General features: G+C 39.0%; 2 protein-coding genes across 2 annotated transcripts; both read right to left on the bottom strand.

The window, feature by feature from the left end:
* On the bottom strand, positions 1,790–2,398 carry LOC107606978. Its single transcript, XM_016308973.1, has one exon. It carries the CDS (start codon positions 2,396–2,398, stop codon positions 1,790–1,792), a length of 609 nt encoding a protein of 202 aa, XP_016164459.1.
* Positions 4,518–5,615, bottom strand: LOC107606958. Its single transcript, XM_016308957.1, has 2 exons — positions 5,369–5,615; positions 4,518–5,284 (listed from the first exon to the last, which is right to left on the bottom strand). The coding sequence occupies exons 1-2, from the start codon at positions 5,613–5,615 to the stop codon at positions 4,518–4,520; spliced, it is 1,014 nt and encodes a 337-aa protein (XP_016164443.1).

The following is a 10,800-nucleotide window of genomic DNA, read 5'->3' as shown; positions in this document are numbered from 1 at the left end:
CACGAGTGTCCCAACCCAAATAGATTGCTCGCGTCGCGTGTTAAAGGTCATGTACGCAAGGGTTACATTTTTGGTAGCTCGCGTACGCATGCAATGCCTGCGTATGCGAGAAGCCCAACCCGAATAGGTTGGTCGCGTTGCATGCACCATGTCGTGTACGCAAGGATTAGAATTCTGCTAGCTCGCGTACGCTTGCAGTGCCCGTGTACGCATGATACCCAACCCGAATAGGTTGGTCGCGTCGCGTGCAATGTGTCGCGTACGCGACCCTCACCAGACTTTAAACGTTCATAACTTCCTCTACAAAAATCCATTTTCCTCAAACTTTATATCAATTTAATGCCCTTTGAATACCAATTTCAAAAATAAAGGCTCAAGTTATGATCCGTCAAAATTCACTAAAAACTGGTTTTTACCAAAAATTAACTAGGTTCTCAAACTTTTAAAATTCACCACCAAACCAAATGAAAGCCTATTCAAATTCACCATAAAACACAACCAAATTCTATACCTTACCTTTCCATCACAATCCAACTAATTCAACACTTATATCAATTAATTCCTCCTTTATAAACTCAACAATTCCACAATTTGTACATCAATATTCCAATATTAACAACTTGAATACAATCTCACTACTCATAAGCATCATTTATCATACCACATCAAAAATTCTCATAATTACAATAATTCAACCTCAACATCAATAATTCCCATCACAAGTCATCAAAACCATCACAAGCATTAACATCATCACATATTATCAATTTAACAACTGTCAACAACCAAATTCAATCCTATCCTAAGGTCCACTAGCCTAAGTGTCCAGAAATATTATACATTACATAGAGAAAACCAAAGCCATACCTTGGCCGATTCCCAATATGCACAATACACCAAGTTGAGTCCAATTCAAGCCTCCAATCACCAACAAATCACCAATCAACTCCAACAAGCATCAACAATCAATTTTTCCAAGCTATACACATTAATTTACCACAAATAAATACCTAGGGTTCCTAAATACCCAAATTCACAAGGGATAAGAGCAAGCTTACCTTACTCAACAGTTTTGGGAGCAAAACCCAATAGCAACCAAGTGGTAGAGTGTACCTAAACACTCAAAATCACAAAAATCTCTCAAAAACCAAACCTAAAATTTCAAAATTCTTGGAACAGAATAATTGGGAATGAAATTCGAAATCTTACCAACAAAGGTTAGATAGAACTAACGGGCTCGAATCGGAGCTCCGTAGCTCAAGTTATGGTCAATTGAAGAGAGGAGTGAATAGTATTTCTTCTCCTTCCTCTCTCTCAATTCTCAGCCGCTAGGTTTAGTGTGTGTGTGAGTTATGAGCTGAATTGGGCTCATTAATGAATGTATATATGTTGGGCTTGGGCCCCATTTGGGCCCGATCTAATCCTTTAGCGTTTTTGGCTCGTTTGGCCCAATTTTGTGCTAAACCTTTAAAATTAGTACCCGGTTTTTAATTCTAATTGTTTTCTTAAGCTTTTCTTCTGTTTTTATCATTCTCATACAGTACCAGACAGATTTAAGCCGGTACTGCCAGTTAATTTACCAGTATGGATTTTTACACAATTTTTCGCAGAAAATTACATTTTCCAACTCAGAAAAATATACTGAGTCCAAATGTCGTATTTAAATTTTCTAATTAACATTCTAAATTTTTGGATCCTATTTTGGGCAAGTAATTTAATTTAATTAAGCGGTTAATTAGTTACGGTTCTTATATTCTCCCTACTAAATAAGAAATTTTGTCCCCAAAATTTAGTGATTACGTGAGAATAGCTTGGGATAATCCTTCCGCATCTCGAACTCCAATTCCCAAGTGTGCTCTTCCACTCCCGCTATTCTCCAAGCCACTTTAACCAACAGAACCTCCTTTCCACGCAACTTCTTCATACTAGTGTCGTCAATCCGCATCGATGTTACTTGAAAAGTCAAGTTCTCTTTCAGCTCGACCGATTTGGACTCTAAGACATGAGCCGCATCAGACGTGTACTTACGGAGTTTTGACATGTGGAATACGTCATGTAAGTTAGACAAACGCGGTGGCAAGGCTACTTGATATGCCACCAGCCCGAATTGTCTCAAAATCTCAAACGGCCTTATATACCTCGGATTCAACTTCTTCGTTTTAATTGCTCTTCCAATCCCAGTTGTTGGAGTAACACTCAGAAATACATGCTCGCCCACTTCAAATTCTAACGATTTCCTTCTCTGATCTGCATAGCTCTTCTGTCGGCTTTGTGCAGTTAAAATTCTAGCTCGAATCTTTTTAATCTTCTCAGTAGTCTCTTCTACCAAATCAGGACCCAACACACTCGATTCACTGGCTTCATACCAACACAGTGGAGACTGGGCAATTTCGTCCATACAAGGTCTCATACGAAGCCATCCCAATGCTCACATGAAAGCTGTTGTTGTACGCAAACTCCATGAATGGCACGTAACGGTCCTAACTTCCCGGTTGATCCAAGACACATGCCCTTAGCATATCCTCAAATGTCTGAATAGTCCTTTCCGACTATCCATCCGTTTGCGGATGATATGTCGTGTTGAGACATAGTCTCATACCGAAAACTCTTTGAAAAGCTCCCCAAAACCTTGAGGTGAATCAGGGATCACAATCCAAAACTATCGTCTTAAGCACACCGTGCAACCTTACAATCTCTTTGATGTACAACCTTGCAAATTTCTCTAAAGAGTAGTTCACTCGGATAGGCAGAATATGAGTGGACATGGTTAAGCAATCCACGATCACCTAAACCGCATCAAATTCCGACCTAGTCCTCAGCAAACCGGACACAAAAGTCCTTTCCACTTCCACTGAGGAATCTCAAGTGGCTGTAACATTCCTGACAATCTCTGGGGTTCTATCTTCACCTTCTAACACGTCAGACACTTAGATACAACTGTAACTACATCATTCTTCATCCCAAGCCACCAGAATATCTTCTTTAGATTATAGTACATCTTCGTACTTCCTGGATGAATAGAAAACCCGCTGTTATGAGCTTCTGACAACAACTCTTGTCTCAAACTTCCAACATTCAACATACAAATTCTTCCCTTATACCTCCACAACCCTTCATCATCCTTAGTAAACTCTCCATGCCTCTTCTTGCCACTCGGTTGAAATAATTGCTGAAGTTCTTGTTTGTCTTGCTAAGCCCCATGAATTCTTGACTTAAAGGTACTTGAAATTTGCAATTGGTTCAAACAAGCTATTCTGGCAAGTTCACCAATATCCAACTTGAGTTATGCGAATTTATCTACTAATTCCTCCTCTTTGATCCTCATCCAAGCGATCATCAAAGACTTCCGACTCAATGCATCCGGCACAACATTCGCCTTTCCAGGGTGATAACTCAGTTCAAAATCATAATCTTTCAGAAGCTCCATCCACCTTCTCTGACGCATATTGAGATCTTTCTGATTAAAGATATCTTAAGACTCTTGTGATCAGAAAAGACTCTAAATCTTACTCCGTACAAGTAGTGCCTCCAAATCTTCAACGCAAACACAATCGCTGCCATATCCAAGTCATGAGTTGGGTAATTCACCTCATGTGATCTCAGCTGACACGATGCGTAAGCCACCACATTCCAGTGTTGTATCAACACGCAACCCAAATCCTTCAACGAAGTATCATAGTACACTTCAAAAGGCTCGTGTGGTTCCGGCAGAATCAAAACAGGCGCTGAAGTTAATTTATCCTTTAAGGCTTGAAATCTGTCCTTACACTCTGCCGTCCACACAAACGATGTCTCTTTCCTTGTTAACTTAGTCATTGATAGTGCAATTTGTGAGAACCTGTGAATGTACCTCCTGTAATATCCAGCAACCCCCAAGAATCTTCTGACCTCAGTCACTATCGTCGGTCTTTCCCATTCCATCACCGCCTCAACTTTTGAAGGATCAACTACTATCCCTCCTTTACTCATTACATGTCCTAAGAAATTCACTTCTTCCTTCCAGAATTCGCATTTGGACAACTTAGCATACAATTTCCACTCCTTCAGAACTTGTAGCACAATCCTCAGATGCTCTTCATGCTCTTTCGCCGTCTTAGAATAAACCAGAATGTCATCTACGAATACTACCACAAATTTGTCTAAAAAGGGACAAAATACTCTGTTTATGTAATCCATGAACATAGCAGGTGTATTCGTCAACCCAAAGGACATCACCACAAACTTGTAATGTCCATAGCGCGTCCTAAATTCAGTTTTCAAAATGTCATCCTCCTTCACCCTAATCTGATGATAACTAGATCTTAAATCAATTTTTGAAAATACTCCAGCTCCTTGCAACTGATCCATGAGGTCATCTATCCTAGGCAACGGATACTTGTTCTTTATAGTCTTTTTGTTTAACTGTCGGTAATCTACGCAGAGTCGTATTCTTCCATCCTTCTTCTTCACCAATAAAATTAGCGCTCCCACAGAGATACACTCGGTCGAATGAACCTCTTATTCAGAAGCTCTTCCAACTAAGTCTTAAGTTCAGCCAGCTCTATCGGAGCCATTCGGTACGGCGCAATTGAGACTGGTCCGGCTCTCCGTACCAAGTCAATAGCAAACTCAATCTCGCTTTGAGGTAAAAATTCAGGAATATCTTCAGGAAATACTTCAGAAAAGTCTTTAACTACTGAAATTTGATCTAACCTCTGCTCATCACCTAACTTATTCGCAGCCAACAATATATACCCCTGACATTCTTCCCCACTATAATTTACCAAAACAGAGTTTAGGTAATAACCCTCTACTATCACTACTCCTCCTTCTCCTTCCTGCATAAACCAAATTGATCGCTCAAAGAAATCCAACAATACCCAATTATTTGATAACCAATCAAACCCCAAAATCAACTCCAACCCAACCATTGGCAAATATATTAAGTCATGAATAAATTCTCTATCCACAAGCTTGAAGGATACTTGCCTACAGCCTAACTTAGTCATAACCATTTGATACGGAGTATGCACATGCAAATTAAATGCTAATTCTGACACTTTCAATCCTAGTTCCTCAATTTTATCTAATGCAATAAACGAATGCGAGGCTCCAGTATCATATATTACAACCAATGTTTTCTCACCAAATAAACAGTTATCTCTCATCAACGGATCCGACTTTGCAGCATCCTGGGCATTCACAGCAAACACCCGACCTTGCTGGTTCTGGCCCACATTCAGAGTCCTCTTACGAGGGCAATTCTTCGCCATGTGTCCAGGCAATCCACAGGTAAAGCATCCACCTATACCCTGCTTGCACAAATCATAAAGGCGAAAATGCTCGCAACGGTTACAAATTGAGTCTGGAGAAGCATTACTCTAATTACCTCTCCCTATGACATGCTGGTACTGATCGTAGTTGTTCCTCCTAAAGTCCCCTTGACCTTGAGGTACATGCCCTCCTCTCTTGAAGTTTTGAGCTCTTAGTTGAAAGTATTTTCCATTCCCCTGATTTTTATTTCCTCTGCGAGTATCTCTTGATGATGCCACTTTCTTCGCACACTCCTCCACAACTTTTGCCTTATTCACAAGTTTGGAAAAGATCCGAATCTCCAAAGGAGCTACAGCCGTCATGATATTGTCCCTCAAGCCCCCTTGGTACTTAATACATTTTCAGCTCTCATAGGACTCCGGGGCACCTTGATATACCTTAGAGAATCTATAGAGCTCCTTGAACTGGCAAGTGTAATCAGCCACGGATAGTAAGCCTTGCTTCAGCTGCATAAGCTCCAACTCCCTAGCCTCCCTTACTAATTCAGGAAAGTATTTTTTGTAGAAAGCCATTTGAAATACATCCCAAGAAATTTCTGCATTCTGAAGCTTCAGTAATCGGCATTCTCCTTGCCACTAGTGCTAAGCCTCTCCTAAAAGTTGATATATCACAAACTCCAAAAATTGGTTGTTCGGAACATGCTGGGCTTGTAACGCACGCTCCATCGCTTGGAACCAATTGTCTGCTTCAGTAGAGTTGGTCGAACATCTAAAAATCGGTGGATGAACCTTGAGAAACAAAGCCAATGTCATCGGAGCACCTCCCAAGTCATTATCGTATCCTTTCCCATTTCCCTTCTCACTTCCATTACCGTTTCCGTTTCCCGCCGGTTGGCCCAATCTCTCCACAACTTGCAAAGTCGCAGCAGCATTTTCTTCCATAAGATTAGCCAAGTAGGCCATCGCCGCCATGAACTCGGCATGGTTGTCGTCCGGTCGATCATTCTCAGTTCCTCCCCCTGTATGAGTATGACCTCGTCTGCGAGTAGCCACTAGGGTTCCTGTCTATACTAAACAATCGATATCCAGGTGATCAGTCTCAATATCCAAAGCCTAGTGCTTCAATTATCCCAAAAAGTCACTCACAAATAAGCATGTTATGCATATATCAAACAGATAACCTCAATAGCATGAAAGAAAAAGACACAGAGTATGCAATGAAGCACAATTGGTCCATCCCTCAGGCTCACGAGAACGAACCGCTCTGATACCACTAAATGTAACACCCTAATTAGCCTAAGCCTTACTACGCGTCGAATGTAACATCCAAATTACCCTAATCCTTACCTCATGCCGTAAAGCAAAGGTTAATTAAAGGTCACGATAATTCTAAGGCTTATACAATAATATATATAGAAAGAAGTAGTAATTCTAGAAGCCTGATGAAGAAATAAGCTAAAAAACAGAATTACAAAAGCGTGAAATGCTCACACGAAGCTACAAACTTAAGGCACAAGATATAGATAAAAGATAATGAAGCATATAAAGAGATATGAATAAAATAGTCATAAAGAAACTAGTCGCAGCCCGCGGAGTATGAGCCGACTAGTTATATATAGACATACAGAGTTTTGGAAGTTAAAATAGTATACGACATATCTCTCTCAAAGTAAGCCTCTAAAGCAAAATATAATACAAAAGTGAGAGTATAGTTCAAAATATCCAAAATGACTCCAACATGGGATCGAGATCCTCCGCTCTGTCACCATCACGTAACTCACCGAGGTGGGTTACGACCTGCATCTGAAAAACAATAACACAATATGACATGAGAACCGGAGGTTCTCAGTATGGTAATAGTGCCTAGTAATGTAAGATATAAGACTCCGGGACGCCAGAGGCAATCCTAGAGCTTCATATCAATCATGAGATTCAACTTAAAGCATAACTAAATTTAAAACAATCATTTTCAAACCATAATGAAATAAGGGGATCTAACTTAGGGATTTTTTAATCTAACATTTACACCGCTGTCCCACAGCCTTCGCCAGCCTAACCACCAAGCAATCACATCGCCACCGCCTATCGATCCTCCTCAATCCCAACAGAAAACACAAGTAATGGCAATGCAAGTAAAACACAAGAATAATCATGTATATCAAGTAATTCAAGAAACAACTAAGCATGTTATACAATTAGGAAAAAATGCAAGTCGGGAAAGCAAGCAAACATATAAAATACGCACATGATGAATGTATATCCTATTTGGCTGTGATATCACATCGTCGATTCAACTGCCAAACTGACATATTCCCATGGAAATGTCGCCTTTTGATAATGTATATAGCTACGGGAACCTTCCACGGATATAGTGCCGGGCACACTCCTATGATCCAATAGGATGCGAGCGGGATACTATGCCACAAACCTCACATCTTAAAGTAAGCGGGATTAACCACCGTCCTTACGCCGACGCCGACGCCGCTGCTGCGACAAGCGGGATTAACCACCGTCCTTGCCAAGCACATAGTATCTCAACAACCTCAGTATAAAACAGTGTATCGGTAGTTTTCAGAAATCATTTTCAGTACTCTATCATCTCCGAGTCCTAGACTCGTCTCAACATCATCAATCCGAAATTCACAAATTCATCATTTCAATCATCATTACAGTACTCCACCATCTCACTCAACTAATCCATCTTTAGTATTCCAGAAACCTAAGTCTCCGTCTTCTAAATTCATGTAGAATTTTAATAAAATAAGTCACTAACTCATCTTTAGTAATATTGGAACCTAATTACTAGATAATACTCTTAAACAGCATTTGAAGGAAGTTTAGAAAGTTAGAGAACCCTTAAAAATGAAAAAAAAATAATTTTTTAGCAAAATAGGGGGCTCACCTACACAAGCCCCTGTCTCGCGTACGCATGCTATTGAAAAAAGGGTGGTCGCGTATGCGACCCCTGCTTGCGTACACAAGTGTTCCAACCCGAATGGGTTGCTCGCATCGCGTGTTAAAGTTTGTATACGCAAGGGTTACATTTTTTATAGCTCGCGTACACATGCAATGCCCGTGTACACGAGATGCCCAACCCAAATGGGTTGGTCGCATTGCGTGCACCATGTCGCGTACGCAAGGATTAGAATTCTGCTAGCTTGAGTACGCTTGCATTGCCTATGTACGCAATGTACCCAACCCGAATAGGTTGGTCGCATCGCGTGCACTGTGTCGCGTATGCGACCCTCACCAGACTTAGAAAATTTTTAAAGTTGCAGAATTCAATTTTAAACACTAAACTTTAAACTTTCATAACGTCCTCTACAAAAATCTATTTTTCTCAAACTTTACATCAACCTTTGAATCATCTTTAATTTAAAACAATTTCTAACCAATTTCAAAATCAGGGGCTCAAGTTATGATCCGTCAAAGTTCACTAAAAGTTGGTTTTTACCAAAAATTAACTAGGTTCTCAAACTTTCAAACTTCACAACCAAACCAAATCAAAGCCGATTAAATTTCACCATAAAACACTATTAAATGCTATACTTTACCTTTCCATCACAATTCAACCAATTCAACACCTATATCAATCAATTCTTCCTTCATAAACTCAACAATTCTACAATTTGTACATCAATATTCCAATATTAACAACTTGAACACAATCTCACTACTCATAAGCATAATTTATCATACCACATAAAAAATTCTCAAAATTATAATAATCCAACCTCAACATCAACAATTCCCATCACAAGTCATTAAAACCATCACAAGCATTAACATCACACATTATCAATTTGACAACTGTCAACAACCAAATTCAATCCTATCCTAAGGTCCACTAGCCTAAGTGTCCTAAAATATTACATATTACATAGAGAAAACCAAAACCATACCTTGGCTGATTCCCAATATGCATAATATACCAAGTTGAGTCCAATTCAAGCCTCAAATCACCAACATATCACCAATAAACCCCAACAAGAATCAACAATCAAATTTTTCAAGCTATACATATTAATTTACTACAAATTAATACCTAGGCTTCCTAAACAAATTCAAAAGGGATAAGAGCAAGCTTACCTTACCCAACATTTTTGGGAGCAAAACCCAATAGCAACCAAGTGGTAGAGTGTACCTAAATACCCAAAATCACAAAAATCTCTCAAAAATTAAACCTAAATTTTTTAAATTCTTAGAATAGCAGAATATGGAGTGAAATTCAAAATCTTACCAACAAAGGTTAGATAGAACTAACGGGCTTGACGAGACTTCGCGTAGCCGCCGACGGCACGTGAATCGGAACTCCGTAGCTCAAGTTATGATCAATTGAAGAGAGGAGTGAATAGTGTTTCTTCTCCTTCCTCTATCTCAATTCCCATCTGCTAAGTTTAGTTGTGTGTGTGTGTTATGAGCTGAATTGGGCTCATTAATGAACTTATATATGATAAGCTTGAGCCCAACTTGGGGCCGGTCCAACCCGTTAGCATTTTTGGCCCATTTGGCCCAATTTTGGGCCTGATAAATTCACATTTCATGGTATTTATTTACTCTAATTGGATAAATTTTATCAACTTTTCCTACACTTATTCAATGAAACAGTATGGTTTTGTAAATTCTCCCTAAATTATGCTTAAAAGTGACAACATTTAGGCTCTAAAATTGCTAAATTTTATTCACTTTAATTCCATTTGATGCCTTGATCTGTTTGTTGAGTGATTTAAGGTTTTGAAAGAAAATATGGATTGAAGAAGTGAGGAAGGAAAGCTTGAAAATGGGAGAATTCAAGAAATGAAGGATTCGTAAAGCTGTCAATCCTGACCTCTCAGTACTAAATTGATCATAACTTGAGCTATAGAGGTCCAAATGACACGGTTCTAGCGACATTGGAAAGCTAACATCCGCGGCTTCAAAATGATATGTATATCTCTATAATAGACCTGGAGTTTGGGTGTGCATACACACACACTTGTGCTAACGCACAAAAAGAAAATCAGCAAGTGTGCGTACTCACACACCTGTGCGTACGCACAAGTCCTGACACGTGACTTCCTTAATTGCGACTCCCTGACAGCGAATTTTGCGCCTCCAGAATCCAATCTAACTCATTTTTGAAGCTATTTCAACCCTAATTCAAGAGGAAACAAGGGGAAACAATTAGGTTTAGGTTTTATCATGTTTTAGGGTTGTTTTCTAGAGAGAGAAGCTCCCCCTTCTCTCTAGAATTTAAGGTTTTTAGCTTAATTTCTCTTTAATTTTAGTCTTTAATTCTTATTTTAGTATAGTTTCATTTATAATTTCATGCTCTCTTGTTTTGATCCTCTTCATTTCTTTTGTTATTTTCTCAATTTTGCCACTTTTATGTTTATGAACCTTTGTTGATTTTAATTTTCATTTAATGAAATTTGATATTTTTATGGTTATTGTTATTTAATTGAGTTGCTATTATTATATTCTTACATTTGGTAGTTTTAGATTTTATTTTTATTGCAATTTAATATGCTTTTATTTTCATGCACACCAAGTGTTTTATAAAATGTTT

Source organism: Arachis ipaensis, chromosome B01 (genome assembly GCF_000816755.2).
Source record: "Arachis ipaensis cultivar K30076 chromosome B01, Araip1.1, whole genome shotgun sequence".
Taxonomy (NCBI): Eukaryota; Viridiplantae; Streptophyta; class Magnoliopsida; order Fabales; family Fabaceae; genus Arachis; species Arachis ipaensis.
Note: the sequence above shows the minus strand (reverse complement) of the source record. Positions and strands in the feature narration are given on the sequence as shown.